A 20,330-nucleotide genomic window follows, 5' to 3' on the forward strand; every position below is an offset into this window, starting at 1 on the left:
CTGAGCATACAAATGTCCACATATATAACATACAGCAGATATTTAAATTATCAATGGTTATGAAACACGGCTGATGAAAAACGTGCAGCAGCGTGTGTAAGATAATGTCAGTGAAGTTGGTGATTCAGACCATCATTTCAAACTTAATAATTGAAGTATATGAGGAGAAAAATTATTAGGTCTGAACTGTCCCCCAGTACAGTTTTATATTATAAGCTGCTGTCATTATTTTACGTTAACAAGTTAACAACATTAAAAATAAATTTTCTACTTATTGTTCTGAACAGGTCAATATGACACACACAGATGTTAAGTTTACACACTCAATGAATTTATTTTAGATCTAAAATAATGGGGGTGTTATTATTCTTTTAAGCTGCCTTGTGACATTGTCTGGTAATCTGCTAAATTATGTTTACATTCTTCATTTTTCACCAAAGCACATCGTGTGAGTCTTTGACATTTAAATAAACACTTTGATCCTTCTGCAAAAAGCATTTGCAAAGCTGTTTTTTATAAACAGTTTAAACCCTGCATAGTTTACATCCAACTACTTGTCAGGCAGTTGTCCTCTTCCCTGACACATTGCTGCATGTCTTTGGGTTTTACCTCTGCCAACTGTCAATCAGTGGAATAGTGTATAATGAGCTGCACTAATCCGTATCACATCACCCATGTGGTTATATGTGTGCATGTTCGTCCTTATGCATGTGCACTCTCCAAACAAAAATGGGACCTATTCTGAAAGCCAGCAGTACTAGTGGCCAAAAACTCTCACAGGGAACCTTTAAGTTAGATGCACGATATACTGTATAAGTTCCCCATGTATTAAAACACAAGACCAAGGTGAACAAGGGTGATTTGTCTCTAAGTACATTTAAACGTAAAGTTGTTTATTTTTCAAGTGAGCAGGATACAGCCCTCAATACCATTCAAGCTCAGCCTTTATTGTGTTTGCGTAAAAAAAAAAATAGCTACTGTGCAGTAAGAAGAATGTAATAAACTTACAAAAATGTAAAGGGTAAAAACACTGTGTGTGACTAACCTCTTCCAGAGACTGTGTTTATGTGTATTTAGTGCAAAGGAGGATGACAGGGCCCGGTGGTTGAGCAAACAAGAAAACTGGATTGCTTGACGGGTCACATGGCTCAAATCAACCTCTCAGAATATATAAACCAGCGAGGGAGGAAATGAGAGTTAGTCCTTATGTTTATGAGAGGAGAATCAGATAAATAAATGAAAAATGAAAAGTGCTCCAACTTCAGCCCGTTTGATTTGCATATGCAACTGGATTCTTCTTATCTGATTCAGAGTGTGCATTTCTGTCATATTTGATCAGGATTTTCCTGTGGCCGTTCTTACTCCTTCCAACTCTGCGTTCACATCATATTAGATTAACTGAATGATATCAACATATAAAAACACTTGCAACTTCTGAGTTGTAATCCCAGGTGTAAATATTTGGCTTCATGAATGGAACATGATTCCTCACTGATGACAGAAGGTTGACCCACCCACTGTGCAAATACAGTTTTACAACTATATTCTACTTCCAGGTAAAACCTGAAAACCCAAACTGCATCAATTATGAACAGGGAGAAAATATGAAAAAGGGTTTTGTATTGTTTTGCTGCTGCTGTAACATTACATTTTAGTGGTCCTCCCAATGTTTTTCCATAAAAGACATTACATCAGCATTTAAAAAAGTGTCACTTGTCAATTAATGGCGACGTTATGCTTCACCACTCTCTCCTATAACATAGGATCCATGACATGTGACCGGGGACTTCAGCCCAACTGGCCTCTGTTTAACCTCATGATCACTGCACATTTGGATACTGCCCCAGCAACAAAATGCCAAAAATAATTGCTTACAAACTGACTGAAGTACCGTTAATCAGGTACTTTCCCGACATAAATGCAAAAATAAATCTGCTGTGAATGAGGCCAGTAGGGGCAAGGCACATACAGTATAGTCTGACCCTTTGAAGCAAAAGTCAAGGGAGGCGGAGGGGAGGCTTGTCTTTCTGGCTTTTTTCCTCCTGGTTAACTAGACATGTGATTAGCATTACTGTCTCCTACTTAGTTTGCCCTGCAGTCAGCCTGGTGTGCCTTCAGAGGAAATACTGCCCAAGGGCTACTCTCAGACAACACCAAGGTAAGTCATATTTACGTTCACGCATGTCATGATGATGTTAAGACATGAAAATTACATGTTAGCATCTGCCTGTGTTTGATTTCAATCCTATCATTGCTTCTTTTTTGAGATTTGTGCCACTGAAGCTCATGCCTGAGAGTGCTCCATGCTCTTATTGGACATATAATTCAAGTATTTGCTAGTTGTTTTTTTTAAGCAAATGCGAAATAGCTTTTGTGAGCTCTCATAAATCTACTGAAAGATTTCCAATGGTGCCCCGCTATATTCTGTAAGAGTGGTTTGAATTGGAATAAAGTTAAAAATGCATGCTTTATCTGTATTTCTGTATATTCTTTGCTGGTAAAACTATTCTAGGTTTGTGTGTGCCCACACATGTTATCAAGTCAAACCTTCCCTTTGCAAACACAAGGAGTCTTTTAAATGCGCACCTGTTGAGTTGTTGTGCATCAACAGCAAATTTAATGCAGAAAATCCTTTAAAGATATAGTATATAATTAATATTTTACTTTCAAAGAGATGAAGAATGAACTACTGTAATGAATATTATAGTGGATTTCTTTTTGTTAATGTTCCCTTAATACAACACAGTAAGATAACAAGTTGCGCACACCCACTAAACAAATACATATGGAGCCCTTGTATACTGCATGGCTATTCAAGTGTAGGAATTTAACTGTGGGAAAGCAATACATTATGTAGCTGGTTGAGTGAATGATGGGACTTGTTTTTCTGTCAAACTCGCATGCTTGTTTTTACCATTATTGCTCACTTGCAGAAGCAGAAATTAAATTAGGCTCCCCAATCGTTTGAGTTTTCTTACATGGCCTGTGGAAAACAAGACAATTATGTGATGTTCCTAAGCATTACTGGTCATGTGTGTGTGTGTGTGTGTGTGTGTGTGTGTGTGTGTGTGTGTGTGTGTGTGTGTGTGTGTGTGTAGATGTGTGTATCACTCTGTCAGCTTGACTAAAGTGACCTCATCCTCAGAAACCCATGCAATACGAAACTTGGATCATGTGAAATATTTGGGTAGACTCCATTAACAGTGACTTAAGAGATAAAAAATCCTCCAGCAATGTGATGGTTGAATTGTGCAAAACCTCCACAGATCACAGGACAGATCAATGTGGCAGACAGGTTTTAAGCAGCTAATCTAGACCAACACTCCAAGTCAGTGACCCATGATCAATACTATTATTCTGGTCTGCTTTGTTTGGACAAAAAACCAGCAACATGAAAGACTGACAAAGGAAAGATTTAGACATCTCATGACCAACAGCTTGAGAATGACTGGAACACAAACACAAGAAAGTTTCATACAGATGACATGATAAGGTACACTGTATAAGAAAGCATTGTCCCAAAAAGCAGCAGCAATGCCATTTGTTTAAATGCTTAAAGCTCCATATAGTATAAAGGTGAAAGGTATAAAATCATCTAGGGTCATATAGGAGACCAATGTCGAACAACTTATTATTATAGGCAACAATTAATATTAATAAATCCTGTGTTTAAAGCTTCACTACTGAATATTGTTGCGTTCAGAATGCTTCAAATAACACTGAACTCAACCTGGCAGGGCATATCTGCTGGATGTGTAAATAAACACCTGTTTGCTGACAAGCTCACCACATTAACTTAAAAGGTGATGTTAAGTCGATGTCACAACTTGTTACCGTTCCCCCCAAGTAAAACCTTTCATTTTAGCCTTTCAGTTTGGCAGCTGACATACCAAGATTCCTCCTTGCAGTCTGTCAAATAAGGAAAAAAGAAAACTGTAACCCTGTCTTAACTAAATCTCCCTCAGTCAGATTGTCAGAAAGTATTTTCAAACACAGTTAGGATTTTTTTGAGTCTCTCTTGCGTGGAAATGTTTAAATGTTTTATTCTTAAGCATTCACATGCAAATTTTACATGCTTAGTCTATTTTCATGCTTAGTCTGCTTTCAGTCTTTACAATGTCACAGTGCCTTTACAATGGCAGTGAATTTGTACCGTGAACCTGTCATGCTATTCCTTGACCAACTGATTCAGCACTGATGTTATGTTGTGAACTTCAGCTCTTAACGTTAACGTATAGAATCGTAGGCAGTGAAGAATGCAGATGACCAGATTTTGAGTGAAGTATTTTTATCATCTGTAGTGTTTTCACTGCAGATGTATGTTATTAAATTAGATTAGATTAGATTAAATAATCGTGTTTAAGTAAAATCCATCCCATGTTGCTGACACATTTCTTAACACTGTTAATGCCTCGTTTAACTTCACTTAAAAAGCAACTAATTTCTATGTTTTATTCCCCCACTATAGCCCAGCATCTGCCAACAACATTCACAATTATGCCTGGCACCACAACAGGGAAGAAGCTGGATCTTTCCAAGCTGACAGATGAGGAGGCTAAACATGTGTGGGAAGTTGTCCAGAGAGATTTTGACCTGAGGAAGAAGGAGGAGGATCGACTTGGGTAAGATAAAACGTTTTTTGTTTTTTTTAGTGACCTTTAGTGACCTTTTTTGAGAGTAATGTCAGCTTACATGTAGCCTATTATCAAATTTAATTTTTGGGGAGGTTGGTATTTATAAAACACAAGCAGCAATAAATCACATATTGCTAAAAGATCCTAGAAAAGTAGATTTCCATGTGTTGTTTGATTATAAAGCAAGTCTAGGTTCTATATTAATACTGTGAAATTATCAAAGCGCTCAGTCCACAGAGAAATGCACACAGCCTGTATTCAGAAACTGAGCCTTAAAACCAGCTGTCAGGACTTCTGGAACTTTGTGATGTCACAACAAAGCAGCCAGCGCTCTCAGCCATGCCCCAAGCCCCGCCCACCTGGACCTACCATCCAGCCTTGCAAGATTTGGTTTCTCTGAGTGTTTACCTGACACCTGCTTTATCTTTAATGGATCACTCAGAAAGCAGTCGGCCAATCAGAATAGAGGCTCACAGCCTCCTCTCTTCTGATTGGCTCACCGACCTGTTGCTACTAGATCTCCAAAGAGAAGCCTGAGACAGGAGATAATAGTGATCCAATACAGACTCTTTAACCTTTAAAATCTATCTATATACTGTATCTCTTTTATATCACATATTTTCAGTTGTGTTTCATGTGTAGTGCAAGTCTTTAGTCTTTTGCTAGTGTAGATGTTACATGTCTCCATTAGTTGTTCTGCTCCTTTTCTACTCCATTCCTGTGAATTCCGCAGAGGTGGAAAAAGTACAAAAATATTGTACTCAAGTAAAAGTACCAATACTTTGATGAAATATTACTCAAGTAGAAGTAAAAGTACTCATCTGAAAATGTACTCAAGTAAAAGTAAAAAGTAGTTCATTTGAAATGTACTTTAAGTAAAAGTTACTTAGTTACTTTCTTTGTGTGGGGTGTGAGGGTAGTAAAAATAGGACAAGGGGTCAGAAATCCAAAACTATTTTGTTTTTAATTAAAGAACAAGTGTAACAAATGTAAGTGCAATAACAACAACTTCACAACAACTGAACTTCTTGTTCAGTTTAAGTAGCAGCTTAAAGTTAGTTGAGCTCATCCATTTAGTGGTACAACATTAAACATGCTTACTTTCACGTTTTCTCTCTCACCCTCATCATTTGTCACTGTTGGTTCTGGCCATTGTTTTACTGTCTATGGTTCTGGCGTGTATTTTTCCCCTGTAGGTTGAATTGTTATTTTTACTCAGTAACGGATAGGATTTATAAAGTAACTAAGTACAATACTTGAGTCAAAACGTACTCAAGTAAAATACAAAATACCGATTTTAAATTGTACTTAAAAAATACAAAATACACAAAAAAAGTATTCAATACAGTAACGTGAGTAAATGTATTTAGTTACTTTCCACCTCTGGAATTCCGGAATATAAATCTGAGATTATCATAGCATTGTATGTTTTTGTAGAGTTAAACGTGTATACAGCCATGTTATTTTCTCCTCAGTATTCTGAAAATCGTTATAGAGGTTAATATTTCAGAGCTGATTGTTACTTCATGCCTCCTGTTGTTGCAAACTGCCTAAAGAACCAATTTAAATGTTGCTTTAAAAAGCTTTAATGAGTTTAGCGAATCTAATTTTCTTCCAGGTCACCCTGATTACTTTGCTGTTCTTCATAACTGTATAATTTAGGACTGTCGACTGCGTAACCACACAAATGTCTGTGCCATTTATAGCCAAGCTAGCTGCATAGCTCTACCTAGGGATGTCAATGTCAGTCATTGGGTTGATCCAGACTGAAATATCTCAACAACTTTTGAATGTTTGGCATTGATTTTTGTATAACATCCATGGTTTCTAGACAATGAATCCAAGTGACTTTGGTGAGACTTTAAATTTTCATCCAGTGTCACCGAGTTTTTGTTTTTTGTCTCAAGAACTTTTGGATGGATTACAATATGAGTTTTGGAACAGATGCTCATGTTCCCCAAAGGATGAATTAACTAATTTCATCAGATCCTCAGATCATCAGATAGCTCATCAACCCCACTGCTTCAGGGACCTGCAAGTTGCCCACAAACATCCTTGTGCCTCAACTTTCATACTCAGAAATGTAGCCTATATGAAAGTGTGCATTACATAATAAATAAACCACCACACTAACCACATTAGCATAATAAAATAATGAATGCATATTACTTATGGCTGATTTGGAAAAAAAGAAAAAGCTCACAGAAAGACTGTGTGCTTTTATTTTGAAATGTGGAAATGACATCATCAGTAGATGATCACTTTCTGAAAATGGCCCAAGTGGATTTTTGTTTGGATTATTTGTCTCAAACCTGTGTGTGTAAAATGCATAAGCACACAAACGCTTTTTTGATTCACAAATGAACAATAGATTCACAATGGATTTTATTTTTGTTAGTTGTGTATTTGCAGATTTCTGAGTTTACAAATGTGTGGAGGGTGTTTGATATTTATTTAAAGAGGTCACTCGTGTGTGGATCCAGAACTTCAGTGCATGCCAGCTTGTGGAAACATACACTCAACCTCCTTTCACTCAAAGCGGCACCCCCTCAATTATGCAGAACTTCATGACTTTTAACTTTAAATGAGTGAAAAAATTCACCCCCCGTACAGTTGTTATGAAAGAGGAAATTAGCAGTAGAGACCAAGAGATCAGCCTGTAAACATGTTTATTTCTGCTATAAAGTTGTGCATTTTAACATGGGAGTCTATGGAGATTGACTCACTGATAGAGTCAGCCTCAAGTGGTCATTAGATGAAGTGGAGTTTTTGGAACTTCTGTGTTGGCTTCATTTTTCAGCCTTGAAGGCTGCCGCTTGGCGAAGGCGAAGCAGCTCACTCTGAGCTTCATAACTGCTCTTAAGAAACCTGTTGGTGACGTCACAGAGGCTACATCCATGTTTATTTACAGTCTCTGGTAACAGCACAAGAAGATGAATTGTCATAAGAGTTAGCGAAGTGACTCAAGACAGTTAAACATGATAACAAAACACAAAAATAGCCAATAAAGGAGGCTGAAATTAGCTAATCTTAGCCACCATGAGTTACTGGTCACAACAGACCAAGACAGTTCTGGCAAAACCCCTCTGTGCCTTGAACTGTATGTATGTATGTTCTACTACTTATGAGCCTTTATAATAAGAGAAATACAGACTGCTTTCAAAAGTTAACAAAGATTTGTTTATAGGACAGAATAAGAATAATTCACTTGAATGGAAACACTGTCCGATATTTGTTTCACTGCACTTTCTATCATGCTCATATTTCTCAGCGAGCCAGGGATCACATGTCCTGTCTTCAAAGCCTGTGATGCTCGATACTGTAATTGGCAATCTGATGTTCTTTATTGTGAAGAAGGATGATCAACCAATTTGTTCCATTTAAATTTAGTAAAACCGAGCAGAAATTACATATAGTGCTGTAAGATGGAGTAACTTTGTTGAGCTGCTCGTCACAAACAGAAGATTCACTCATTTGCTCTAACTCGCTGAGCTACTGCTGCTCACATGTCTTCTTGGCAACAGTCACCGATGGATGGTTTAGATATCAAGCTGTGGGAGGAAGAGCTTTAGAGGGAATTTCCCCTTATCCTTGGATGTGGGATGACATTCACACAGCAGCAACAGCAGCAGCAGCAGCAGCAGCAGCATCAGCACTACCGCTCCTCCATGATAGTCACACAAAAAGAAACCATTCAGTGGCACATTGTTACAGCAGGATCTGCACCTGTTATATGCATCTCTACAATACCTGTATGCCTAAAGATGTTGAAACGCTACAAGTTTATATGATTTACCTTTTACAATTTAAGTTATTTGCTGAAAGATGTAAATGAGGCCAGACTAACTCATTAAGGGGCCCTAAAGCATTAATAACATGTGGTCACCTATTGAAACTCGATTTGAGACCTCTAAGACAGGACATCATAGCTGCACAATAAAAGCTTACAGGAACCACCTTTAAGCAGCTTTTCTTTTAGTTTATGATGCACTTCACTTCAAGTTTTTGCTTCACAAAAACTGGAAACACTGCAGAATGCTCCTTTAAGAAGTCATTCATTTTATCACATTAGAAATGTCACTTATAGAGATGCCAGTATCTGTTACCTCAGGTACAGAAGTTAAATCTGTTTTCAGCATGGGGTTTCTGGGAGGGGAGATGCCAATTTTACCCAGTTGGAAATCCAGCATGGCAAAATGTCAGGTTTTAACTTTTAGAGACCCTACACACCCGTAGTCCAACCACACAGTCTTTTCACATATGCTGTCCCCTGATTGGACCTCTTGTGTGACCATGTACAAGCCCAGTTCTCCTGAGTAGACAGTTTGCTGCCATTACATGATGTCCTGCAAAGCTCCACCCATCTTTCACCTGACCAGGTGTCTCATCAGCCAGAAGAGGTGAAAACACTTGTGATGGTAAAACAGGTAACAATAAGGTCAAACAGCTAAGGTCTTATCTTAGTATGACAAATCTTTTATTGACACTCTGACGACATGCTGCTCAAACATAATTATGTTTTATTACGCATACAGTGGCTTCAGGAAGTATTCAGATGCCTTCACTTCTTTATACTTTATTGTGATTGTGGGTTTAATTTTAAGTGGATAAAATCAGTATCAGTCAACACTCCAATATGACAAAGTCATATCATGTAAGTGTAAAACATGTGAAATGTGAAAAAATAAATTAAATTTAAATTTATTAGAAATCAAAAATTAAAATTGTTCATTTACAAAAGCACTCAGACCTTTCATTCAGTACTAGAAGCCCCTCTGGCAGCAGTTACAGCTTCTAGTCTTCTTGGGTAAGTCCCATTTTTCCTGGCAGATCCTCTGAGGCTCTATCAGATTGGATGAGAAGTGTCTGTGAACTGTCATCGTCAGGTCTCTCTACAGATGTTCTGTGGGGGTTAAGTCTAGGCTTTGGCTGGACCACTCAAAGACAGTCATATACTTCTGACGTCCCTGAAGCCGCTCCAGTGTTGTCTTGGCTCTAAGCTTCAGGTCATTGTCGTGCTTAAAGGTGAACTGTTGCTCCAGTCTCAGGTTGTGTGCACTCTGCAGCAGGTTTTTCTCAAGGACCTCTCTGTATTTGGCTGCGTTCTTCTTTCCCCCAATTCTGACCTGTCTGTTATCCACTGCTGCTGAGAAGCATCCTCACAGCATGATGCTGCCACCATCATGCTTCACCATACGGATGGTAATTGCCAGGAAATGAGCAGTGCTTGGTGTTCACCAGACACACTGTTTGGAGTTCAGTTTTTGTCTCATCAGACCAGAGAATCTTTTACCTCACACTCCAAGACAAACTCCTGTTTTACAGCGTCCAGCAGGCTGTCATATGCATTTTATTGACAGTGGTGTCCGTCTAGCCACTCTACCATAGTGGCCTGATTGATGGAGAGCTGCTGAGATGATCGTCCCTCCAGCAGGTTCTCCATCTCTGCAGAGGACTTCTGAGGCTCTGTTAGAGAGTACATTGGGTTCTTGATCACCTTGGTTACTCACTTTGGTCAGATGGCAAACTCAAGAGAGAGAGAGCCCTCTGTGCTCCTGGGAACACTCAAAGCTTTAGAAATGGTTTCATACCTTTATCCTGATCTATACCTGAGTGATGGGCAGAAATGGTCATTTTGTCCATTTTAAAATTATATCCACAACATATTAAAGTGTGCAAAAATTGATGGGGTCTGAAGTACTTTAAGCCACTCTAAGTATTTTCTAAGATCTCTATCCAAGAGAAATTGATTTCCTTCTCTTCATACATGAGTGTGACCTCCAGGGAGGTCTCCGTGTTGGTTCTGGGCTGCAGATCTAATCTAAACCATTTTGAAATGTTACAGACTCTGAGACACTTTTTGAATTCATTCTTCATCCAGAAGATTTCCTGTAGCTCCTTACTTCCTTGTTTTAGGCAAGGATGGCTGAATCATCCTTACTCAACAAACATAGTCTTATTGTTTGTGTGCATATGCATGAGAGGTTCATTTTACACTGATTAACTTGCATTACCACTGGAACCGTCTTGTCTGTTCCCCAAAGGCAATGAATGCAGAGAGTCTGACTTTTGTTATAATGAGGTTTAAGGATTTTTTTGTTTGTTTTCTATGCATAGTTTCATCCGTGTTGTGTCTTCTTGAAGATTCACCACTCATTCAGCAGTTGGCAGAGGGGTTGGTTCTCCTGCTAGGCCGTGCAGATAGTTTGTAAGCCTTTTTTTTCACAAATACAAGGAAAACACTGTCCTTCAATTTCAGCCACTTTGGTTGCGGTTCCTGCCAAGATTCTTCTGCCATTTGTTTTCCATTCAAATGACCTGTTGTTTGCAACTCAGGCAACTGCTGTTTTCATCCAAGGCCTCTCCAATCTATAAATAGGTACAGATCCACCTCATGTGGTTTACATATAAAACTGTCACACCTAAATCTTGTAAACCCACATAAGTCGGACCACAAAATGAAATGACTTCTTTTGGCAATGATTTAGACTTTGTTTTACCAAGTCCAGCTAAATAACAAGTCTTTTTATTTTCTTAGTGTACTAACCCTAACTCTAGCTATTAGTAAATATTAGATATTGACACATTTTTGCTGCAAATAAATGTGTAAATGGGCAACTCTTTGCTAAAATGTTTGCTAAACTTAAAAGCCATGCACCACCATGGTAAACATCCACAGATTTCATTTATTTCAGACTCTTCTCAACATCAACATTTCCTGTCTCTACCAAGCAGACCTGTGTCTTCTTACATCAACTTCAATTGTTTGATTCAAATCTACTTTGACCAAATGATTCACATCTATCAAATAATTTGGTCTCCGACAATCTGTTTATGGCCCAACCCATGTTCAAGGTCACACCCTCGATTTAGTTCTCTCCACTGGTCTCTCTATCTCCAATCCAACTCCAGCAACACGGAACAACCTTACTGTTAGACAGACGCGTGTCAGTCTGACAATAAAGTTGTTTTGTATCCTGCGAGTGTTGCTGCAGTTTTAACCTCTTTAGACTTTTTTCCTTTCTCCATGCACTTTGGAAGTAGCTGAAGTCGTGGCAGAAACCTCTGCTTTGATCCCAGCTGACCACACACTCCTCCTGTCTGCCCTGCACTTCTCCGCTCCCACATCCCAAGCTCCTCCACTACCACCACACTTGCCTAGAGAGAGGCTCCCATCACTACCGTTACTGAAGCCGCACCATCTCATGTGAGCAATGAGGAACTCGTCTCTCTTTTCATCAGTAATGTGTTGGTCACCCCTGACTTGACTGGTGAAACCCAGTTCTTTGGCCTCACGGTGGCGTAACAATAATAACACTAAAGAAATCAGGAGAGTGTGCAAAGCAGAATGAATCACAGATGTCATTTCAAATTCTGAGGGATCTCTTGTGTCAATACCAGCTAGCTGTCAAAAATGGCCGAGCACAATTTTTTTCTGATATTATCTCCAATATCTCAAGGTACTTTTTAGGAAACTTTCATCATCTCCTCCACCTCCAGCTCCTGCTTAGAAACATCTGCAACAACATGTGAGGATTTCAGTAAGAACTAGTATTATTCCATCTGTGAACTGTCTGCCCATCTCCTCTGAAAACACTCTGTCTGAAATTTATCATATTATCTCCTCTATGAAGCCCTTGATTTAATTCCAACTACAATCTTAGTTATTGGCATCATTGGCATAAGTTGCTCCCCCTGCTTTCGAACTTGCAGTTGTTCAGCCACAAAAAAACAACAGAATCTAGATCTTTTAGTCCACAATAGTTACAGAGCAAACTTCAAAGCTCTATTCTCTTAAAAGTAGTGTTTACTGAACTACTGTTTTACCTGGCTCAAAAATGCATGTTTGAAAACTCCAATCTGGTTTCAGATCCTCCATCTCTTTACACCAAGCTCCCATTTGGTCACATTATTCAAAAACACGATGTTTCTTTCTACCATTAGGCAGATGACACACAGACCTACCTCTCCCTAGAAGCTCATACCAACAACAAGTCACTGACCTCGATAACTGTCTTTAAGACATGTAATCCTGGATCGCTGCAAACTTTCTCCAGCTCAATGTCAATGTATCTGAAGTTATATTATTTGGACTATAGCATTTAACCATGATTTTTCCACATCTTGACACATTGTCCACTTTTATTTTGTAAAACACCTTAGGGTTTTTATTTATTTATGTATTCTTATATTTATCTTATGTCCAACTAGTTCAAAGTGCTGCAGCAAGACTATTAACAAGGTCAAAAAAGAAGGACCACATTACTCCCACTCTCGCCTCCCTATATTGACTCCGAGACAGCAGTTTTCAGTTCAAAATTTGAGATGAATTTCAGATGAAAATCAAATGTTTAACCTTGTAAACATCCACGTGGTGTTTTTATATAATACAAGACATATGATGAGTGAAATAATCATCAACACCATGACTGAGTGTTTCCACCTTGAACTGCAGTGAACCAATGACAGTCTCATAAACACAGATTCAGACAGCCAGGGATGTTAAATAAAATATTAATCATAACAGAGTATTTTTTGGGGGGGCTTTTTATGCCTTTATTGATAGTGCAGTAGAGAGAGACAGGAAATGGGGAGGCAGAGAGAGGGGGAATGACATGACTGTAGCCTCTACACATGGGGCGCCTGCTTAGACCACTACGCTACACGACCCCCCCATAACAGAGTATTTTTTAAATAGTTTTAAACATTTAAACATTAGAATCCTGATATTTACAAATTGTTAAATGGTTCTGACCCTTCTTGTATTACAGAACTCCTGTCCCCATATCACATTCTCAGACACTTGAGATCCTCTGACCAAAGACCAGTGCTCTGGGGCAGGACTTTATCTATAGCTGCCCCAGAATCCTCTTCATCCTGCCATATGGATCTCCCTGTTTAATTTGATTTTCCCACTTTTTTTATCTCCATCTCTCTCTCACTTTCAATAGTCCCATGTCATTTATGGTAACTTGTCAGATAATCAAATTGACTTAAGAGAGAGGAAAAGAGGAGAATATGAGATTATGATGTTAAGATGAAAGACTGACAAACAAACACCCAAGTTCAACCTTGAAAGAAATCTGAAACAGCAAGTTAAGTTAAACTAGAGAGATTTATGTGGACGGACATGGAGAGAGAATCACCATGTATGGGAAGACTCAGACACAGACAGCTATGAAGACCAAAGTAACTTAGTGAACGTCTGGCTGCCGCACCCGGATTCCATAGCTTTGCCAGTTCAGCAAAACTGCTGCAGTACCTGCTTTTAATCAAATACTGAGGAAAAGTGAAGGTTTTTGGACAAACTAAAGCGTATTACTTGGTAAAACTCCCCAGAACATCTAGAAAAGGTATAATTATAGCCTAAGACTTATTTTCATGGCCTTAATTTTTTCAATATAAAGAAGGAAGAGAAAATAATCAAATTGTAACCTGAAAAGAAAATCAGTTATTTGTTTCTTTTGGTTTTCTTTTTGAAATGTTACTCAAAGTGCTGATAAAGATAAAGATAGAACAATCAGAAGAGAGGCGCAGAGCCTCCTCTCTTCTGATTGGCTCACTGACCTGTTGTTACTAGAGCTCCAGAGAGAGGAGATGTAACACTACGTTGAAGATGGTTTTTGGTTCTTAAAACCACAAATATATCTTCTTATGGATCAACACTTTAAATAAAACACAAGAGAAGAGGAAAATATGGGACATTTAAATATTCCTGCTGCACATTGTTTTGCAACAGCAGCTGTTTGTTTATTTTAGAAAGATTTAAAGCGGTATATGAAATATGAAAGGCAGCAGTGAATATTTAAAGCTGCTTGTCAGTATTTTTATGTCAGTATTGATTGGGTCGAATACCATCTGTAATCTGTTGATTGTAGTAACAGATCAACAGAAAATGATCAGTTCCCTTCCGTTCTACAGAGCATTTTAGCATCTTTCAGCTCGTTCTTTTGCTTTTACAGTCTGCAACATCATTATTTTAAAACTTGTCTCTAGCTGCTGCTTTCAGTGAAAAACCACCGATAAAGCAACTGCACACTACCAGCCACACTAAAAATTAGATAAAGTTAATAGCAAATATTTCCCTCAGAAGTGGGTGGAGACCAGAACAGAGCTAAAATGAGAGTGAATATTGGATTTTTCTTTCAAAATGACTCTTTTCTTTCGTTTCTTTTTGCTTTAGTTGGCTGAATAAATTTACAATGTAGAAGTTGTGTTTACAGCTTGTTGTGTTGAGCCCAAGTGTTCGAAAACAATCTAATAGGCCTACTGCTGCTTTAATCTTCTTATTGTGTTCATGTTGAGTGCTTAACGACAAAGCAATGATCACCGAATCAACAAAGATGTCAGCAAAAGATGAAAAACGAAAAAACAAAAAGTTTGAGAGTATCACAAAATCTTAGCGCAAAATCCGCTTATGAATATTCCAGAGCTTTCAGCCTCATCTCATGGCTTGTAGAAGGCACATGGAAAACCCTAAAAGGTCCCTCCAGTATGACACATTAATTATAAACTGCTTACAACACCCACAGGAGGCGCCACCCTCACATACAAACTCTCACTCTTCGTAAGATGTTGCATCACATATTTAACCTTGCCCGCCATGTGTCAGTGCTTGGAAGTTGCCTACAGCACACATCTTATTTGAATCATAGAAGGGCATCTTGTATCTCAGATCTGTGGGATTTGATGTTTCAGAGGAGGGCAGATTTAACAGATATTACTTTTAAATCACGTCGCTAATGGCCAGCAGCTGTATCTGCAAAAGGTTATGGGATACTTACAAAGTATCCCATTTATCCCAATGATCTGGGCTATAATTTGAAAAGCATGGCCTTAAAAAAGCTTTAATAAACAATAAACATCCTCTCATCCTCAGTGATTGTCTTGCCAGACTCCACCCACACTGTGTGACATTTGGGACTTGTTATCTGGATTTTTTCCTTTCCACTACTGTCAGCATCTCGCAGAGCTGAGTCTGAGGCTGCTGCTTTTCCGACAATCAGCACAAGTTTGGTTTAAACGTAGCTGCAGAAAATGTCTGACTCGAGGCAATGAAGTCACTCATAACACACGTGTGAGGAGCCGCCAAGTCACACAGAGGAGAGGAAGGATGTCTTTGTTTGAGTAGGAGATAGTTTTACTTCTTAAAGCTTCTGAATACAATCTGACTGAGGGTTTTGGTGCACTTATTGTATTGTACGGGTATAATTATTAGCTTCAGACGCAGTATTTTCATTTTCATTGAGTTCAATTTCTCTTATTCCTAAAAGATATTGATAAAATGAATGCACTGAGAACATTTCGACAAAGAAAGTAACCTTTCTGCCCTTTTTCTCTCTGCTACAAGAACAAAATAGGAGTTCATTTATATCAAGAAAACCAATTAAAGGCTGAGAGAGATGGAGCATTTTTGGTAATTGTAGTATGATTACTGAAAATGAACTTGCTCCTGAACAAAGCAGAATTGTTACTGTCAGATATGTTAATGAATAACTCATTACAACCTGTCATTAGTGAGAACTCCAGCAAAAACTTGCCAACCAACAACCACCCACAGTGTTTTCCTGTTCTTTTTTTATACTGTGCAACAGAACAATGGTGATTGTTGTTTTTTTTCGTATATAATATGAGGCTTGAACAAAACGAGTATTTATTTAAGTCTGACAGATGACATTTACCCTGGGACACTGGAACAAAGGCATGCAAGTGTTTTAGATACACAGATACACAGCCTGCGTCATACACTGTAATTCTTCACAATTTAAAGTATAATTTGTTGTGCTAACAGTGTGGCCTGTATTGTACTCCATAACAACAATGAGCAGCAACAACAGTATCAATCTATATACCACTTCCGGCTGCTGAAGTCCCCTGTAATTACACTTTACGACATATACAGTAACCTATATCAAGGCTAGGTCTATTCTCTTTTATCCTGGACCAAAAGAAAAACATAAATGTCCTCTATAGTTATTTGGTAACTACCCCAAACCTATAAAAGGAACAATGTAGTTTGTTTGCTACCTCAACCATGGGGTTATTCTGTTTGTTTCTTTGTCAGCAGAAATACACAAAGAGCACTGAACCAAATTGAACCACACTTGGTGGAGGGTGGGGCACGGGTCAAGGAAAAACCCATTAAATTTTGGTTAAAGGGGCAGATCCAACAAACTTTTTATCACTTTCTTTAACATTGCCAGATAGGCAATTTTTTGACCTTTTCAACAGTATTCGGCCTTGGTAGAGGTATGTGCTCTACTGAGAGCCATTCTAGTCTTCATGTTGATATTTTTGTTATAAGTTGTACCCCGTCATCCTTGTTGAGTAGTCTCTGGTAATACATTCATGAGGCACTATAAAACTCATCTTCTCCCAAACCACCACCTTTGTTGCTCAATAAAGGTCATAATATTAGAACAGGAACATGCAAAAAAATACCAATAGTATAAATTCTTTACAAAATTCCCAGATTGTCACACCCCACCCCCACATATTGTTCTCCTGTACCTACATGTATCTATCAGTGCATTCAAAAATACTAGCACGAAAAATTAGACTCTGAATAGGGAAGAATTGTTCTGTACATTAAACATCACCAAAAAATGTTTTAGAAAAATACAGTTCACTGAAATAAACAGCAGAAGCATGCCTGCTTTTATGGGACACATTAAAATACAGATAGATAGATAGTGAAGGTGGGTTCTAACACAGTTATCAGTGCTGTACCCATTAAAATTTAAATCAAGAGAACTGCCACAGTGAAGCTCATCTCATCTATCTCAATCAATTTTTTTTTTCTAATTTGTAATCATTGCACTAAATGTTTCCTGGAGAAGCACTGCTGTGTTCTGTGCTTTTACTTACTTTCCCATGTAGTAAATCTGACATAATATTTACTCTAATTTGCCAAAATGAGGCCATGTGCTGACAACCATGTCTTCCCTTATATTTGTGAGCCTTTGACTCACAAAATCTCTGTATAATTAAATGGTATAAAGTTAGTTTTTCTAGCTTTAAAAACACAAAGTGAGTAATAAGTTAGAAATGTACCTTCACATGTATTCCATGAGAACTCCACAGTTACTAGTTCAGCATTTTTTGGAGATGTGTATATTTGTTTTGTATCTGAGAGATGAGTATTGAAGGACATGGTCAGCCTGGCTAAACATAATTACTGGAGTCAATGGGAAAGAGCTTGCCTGGCTACAACCTACCAGCAGCTTAAAAGTTGTTTTAGTTTATGTGCCCATACATGAACATGAAATGACAATTTGTGATTGTGGGAGTTGTGTTGTAACTAATTTTTGACAAACAGCAGTTATCCATCCAGATAAAGTTAGCACAAGTTTTGGTTTTGGTCTTCGTGCTGGCATGAGGTTACCAAATTTGGCTGTGTTTCACTGTAAACAGAGAGCAAACAGTGTTTTGCGCCAGTGCGGACTTAGACCACAATTTGCAACAACGATTTCCTGTGCCTAGATGTTCATTCAAAACATGATTTAGCACTGATTCCTGCAGCCAGAACAGAGCAGCATTGTTAGTGTTTGTCCAGATTTAACAGAAGCCATATCGCTAATGGCCAGCAGATGTGTCTGCAAAGGATTATGGGATACTTACAAAGTATGCCATTTATTAAAAATGATCTGGGTAAGAATTTAAAAAGCCATATCTACCACATCTACTGTACTACTACATAAATTTAGTTAGCAGTAGTCCTACAGTAATAAACCATGCTTCAATGTCAAATACAGACCTTGGTTAAAGCAAGAATTTTTCTTTTTTCTTTTTTTTTTTACCTGCTTAGTATACCAGATAAGTGTTGTGGCACAATGAAGACATGTACAGTTAGTGTCACAATCCTATTACAGTACATGTCAATACAGGCCACATTTCCCAGCTATTGTATTGTTCCCTAAAGTGAAAATGTGTTTTCTTTTGTTTTTTGAGTTTTAAATATCAACCACAAGACATTAACCTGTAACTCGATGAGACATTAAAGTCATTTTCCTTCCAGAAACACACTAATCTCTTTTTACTGGGGTGAACAGCTGGGATTTGTCTCATCTCTGGCTACAAAGCTCCAGTGCTCCATGTTTTTTAACATATGGTCTTTTTCTTTGTAAAAAAACAAACATGAAAACAATAAATAATGGCACGATTTTCTCCCTACATTAACACCAGATTTGATAATACTCTATGAAGACAAGCAGCTAAATGACATGATATTTTTTCCTATTTATATTATGCCAGATGTTAAAAAAAATCTGCCACAGGCATGAAAGATTGCAGATTTTTGTGCTTTTACATTGTTTTGTTAGCTGGAAGGTTGCCTGCTTTGAAGCCTCTGAGTACAGATGGTTACACTGAATATTTATTTTAAAGAAAGAATGTGCACTTGTTGAACTGTGCTTTCACTTTTCCATATTTCCAACTTTGTCTTTTTAGGGAGCTGAAGACCAAGATTGAGAAGGAAGACACCAAGAGAGAGCTGTTGGGGAACCAGACCAGCGTGACTGAGTCTCTCTGTATTCGCTGTCTCCAACCATTCAAGTTCCTGGTCAACAGCAAGCGTCAGTGTCTGGACTGCCAGCTGTACATCTGCAAGTCTTGCAGCCGCTACAACAAGAAGGAGCATGGCTGGGTGTGTGATCCCTGTCGCATGGCCAGGTAGGATAACTAAAGACATGAAACCTGTAGTAAATCAAAGTACTGTTGGGTGAGAACCATGGCTGAAAGCTAAAAAATCTAACCAAAAAAATCAGTGGCTCCAGCAGTGTGAGCTTATCTCAAAATAAATACATTTCTACACATACATTCTACACATACATAACATATATATTTCAGCTTGTTGGCCTAAATTTTGATTTTGACCCCACTAAAATGGCAGAACGTGTTACAAAGGTTACGGAACATTGTTTATGGATGGCATACATATTTTCTACTTTATATTAGAAGTAACCCACCATTTATTTCTTGGATTCTACTCTCCCTTCACTCCTTTAAAGCTGCATATATGTTGCTTGCCACATACAGTCCTATAGGGCCACCGAAAAATCCCCACCTTCTGTATTTAAAATACGGACATTTGCTGTCTGATATTATATTAATGACAAACAGGAATTTCAAAGAGTTGCGAAGGGAACATTTTAGTTTACTGTCACCCCAATGCTACTTTAAGGAGGTAATTTAAGTTTTGCTATGGCTATATAGCTAACATTAGCATTGACAGCTGTTTACTTGCCAGTCTAGAAGAAATGTTGTGAGTTCACCATCAAAATTAGTTCCTTTACTCGCCATGAGCTGTCTCCAGAGGTGGAAAGCAACACCAATGTTAACTTGTCTCTACCATGTCTTTTATTCTACTGAAGTTAGCATGCTAACCACACTAAAGCACCACACTTATATCAACTCACAATATCAAGAATGATGGTTTGTCACATTGTCACATGTAGCCTAGACCGCTACTTTAGTTTTGTGCAACAAGAGCACTAAATCCACCTTCATACAAGTACAAGCTTGCAAGCTCACACAATTACAAGGGATCATGGGAGTTGTTGTCATCACCATTACTGTAAGCTTCTCCTGGTTTGGATACTTTCAGAGTCAGTTGTTCAGGAAATCAAACAGACCTAAGACCTGTACTATGAAGCAAGTTCTAAGTACACGCAACATCGTCAGAACCATGAATAAAGT

The 20,330-nt window shown here is 38.2% G+C and overlaps 1 protein-coding gene across 3 annotated transcripts in view; it reads left to right on the forward strand.

Annotated features, from left to right (window-relative positions):
* The first annotated feature begins 2,098 nt into the window (after positions 1 to 2,098).
* Positions 2,099 to 20,330, forward strand: part of LOC111218504 (melanophilin-like) — a 44,143-nt gene continuing 25,911 nt past the window's right edge. For all 3 annotated transcript variants that reach the window (XM_022740837.1, XM_022740838.1, XM_022740839.1), the window contains exons 1-3: positions 2,099 to 2,158; positions 4,469 to 4,622; positions 19,083 to 19,304. In XM_022740837.1, the coding sequence (XP_022596558.1) occupies positions 4,498 to 4,622; positions 19,083 to 19,304 (347 nt within the window). In that variant the 5' untranslated portion in view covers positions 2,099 to 2,158; positions 4,469 to 4,497. The remainder of the gene's footprint in view (positions 2,159 to 4,468; positions 4,623 to 19,082; positions 19,305 to 20,330) is intronic.

The sequence above is a fragment of the Seriola dumerili genome, unplaced genomic scaffold (genome assembly GCF_002260705.1).
Source record: "Seriola dumerili isolate Sdu_G_001 unplaced genomic scaffold, Sdu_1.0 BDQW01000052.1, whole genome shotgun sequence".
Lineage (NCBI taxonomy): Eukaryota > Metazoa > Chordata > Actinopteri > Carangiformes > Carangidae > Seriola > Seriola dumerili.